This window comes from Castor canadensis, chromosome 12 (genome assembly GCF_047511655.1).
Source record: "Castor canadensis chromosome 12, mCasCan1.hap1v2, whole genome shotgun sequence".
In the NCBI taxonomy this organism is placed as follows: Eukaryota; Metazoa; Chordata; class Mammalia; order Rodentia; family Castoridae; genus Castor; species Castor canadensis.
This window is the reverse complement of record NC_133397.1, coordinates 113,846,296-113,847,971: the sequence shown is the minus strand read 5'-3', so window position 1 is coordinate 113,847,971 and position 1,676 is coordinate 113,846,296. Positions and strand designations below refer to the sequence as shown.

Genomic DNA, 1,676 nt, shown 5'->3' with positions numbered 1-1,676 from the left:
AGGTTAGCTGCTCACTGGCCTGAAAGCTTCATGAGGGTAGGAGGTATCTATTTTTATACAGTTAGCTCCTTGGGTACAAGTCCTGGTGCTGAAAAGGCACCCAGCTACCCATTTGTTAGTTGAGTGGACAGCCATGCTCTCTTTGTTACCTTGCCCTTTCCAGCCCTCTTTCACAGACCCTACTCTTCTTTCTCCTAGACCTACAGATTCTTCCCTGGCCCCTTTTTTTCCTTTTCTCTTCACTTCTCCTTACTGTCCTCATGAAGGAGGATGCTCTATGACCACAATGTCTTTGTGCTGTCTCTTCTCTGGAAATGAGTCCTCCTGTAGGATTGTGACATCACTGTGCCTTAGCTAGTGGCTGCCCACTTGGGCTGGACCCTTGGCCTCCTGGGACCACTGATCTGCCAGTGCTAGGGCCACCTTCTCTTACAGGGCTCCTTAACCTTCAGGGAGGCTTCCAGAGCATGGGTCCCTCCTGATTCCTCTGTAGCCCAATGTTCCTCACAGTCAAGCTGCTCTTAGGCCGGAGATGCAGCCTGAAGGTAACAGGAAAAGAGAGCGTGGCCACGCTGAAGAAGCTGGTATCTGAGCGGCTGCATGTACCGGAGGAGCAGCAGCACCTGCTCTTCCGTGGCCAGCTCCTGGCTGATGACAAGTGCCTCTCCGACTACTGCATCGGGCCCAATGCCTCCATCAATGTCATCATGTGGCCCCTGGAGAAGGCAGAACAGGACAAGGCCCGCCAGCCCCAGCCCCTGTGGAGCCAGCTGGGCAGGATCCTAGCCAAGCACTTCCGGCCCCAGGATGCCAAGGTGGTGCTGCAGCTGCTCAGGCAGAGGCATGAGGAGCGCGTGCAGCGGGTGAGCCTGGAGGCCCTGGAGCAGTTGGCATGCTACCTCCTGGCAGAGCAGCAGCCTGTGGGGCAGGCAGGGGAGAAGGAGTTCCAGGCTGCGGACTCAGAGCTCCAGCAACAAGAAGGAGGAGGAGAATGATCAGTTAACTGGCCCATCCTATTCCTTTGCTCATTAAACTTCCCCTGGTCTCATCCTTCTGTGTTCCCTGGTGACTTTTTCCACTGCTTTCTCCTGATGGAGATACAACCTTCCCTCTCTTTTTGAACCTTCAAAGTTTCTGGGTACTTTGGATCCCTTTATTCCCTCTTCAGCCTGTGGTCCCTCTTCTGAAATGCAGAATGACCCTCATCTCCATCACTATCCTCTAGAAGGGTCCTGATGGCCCAAAGCAGCCCAAAAGGGGCCCTCAGAGACTGTATCCACTTCCTGGGCAGAGCAGCTTTGCCCAGATGTGTCCCTAGAGTCCCCACAGCTCTAGACAGAGCCTCTTTTTCCTCCAGAACAGAAAGACAGTGTGAGTCCATTTTCCCTCATTCTCAGACCATGGTGCCTACCCCCAGCTCCCAGCAGCCAAGAGAAGAGGATGGTCAGGCATCTGCCTTTGCCTGACCTGCTGAGGTGAGGCTGTTCCTGCTGTCTGGCTTGAGATTCCACAGCTTCAGGGATAGGAGCAGCAGAGGAGGGAATGAAGGAGGGCTCCTGCAATGGCCCATGCCTGGGGCTTGCAGGGACACAGACATAGCCCCAGAATGGCAGAAAATGGAGCCTTAGGCAGAAAAAGAGGTCTGCAAATCACACCCTCAAGTAGCCAGTGTGAAC

The 1,676-nt window shown here is 54.5% G+C and overlaps 1 protein-coding gene across 1 annotated transcript; it reads left to right on the top strand.

Moving 5' to 3' along the window:
* Window positions 1-497: 497 nt before the first annotated feature.
* Window positions 498-995, top strand: Ubl4b (ubiquitin like 4B). The gene has a single exon (XM_020176960.2). The coding sequence runs from the start codon at window positions 498-500 to the stop codon at window positions 993-995; it is 498 nt and encodes a 165-aa protein (XP_020032549.2).
* Window positions 996-1,676: the final 681 nt, after the last annotated feature.

What these genes read in the sequence shown, in the direction of transcription:
- Ubl4b (XM_020176960.2), top strand. Translation starts at nt 498, where the DNA reads ATGTTCCTCACAGTCAAGCTGCTCTTAGGCCGGAGATGCAGCCTGAAG.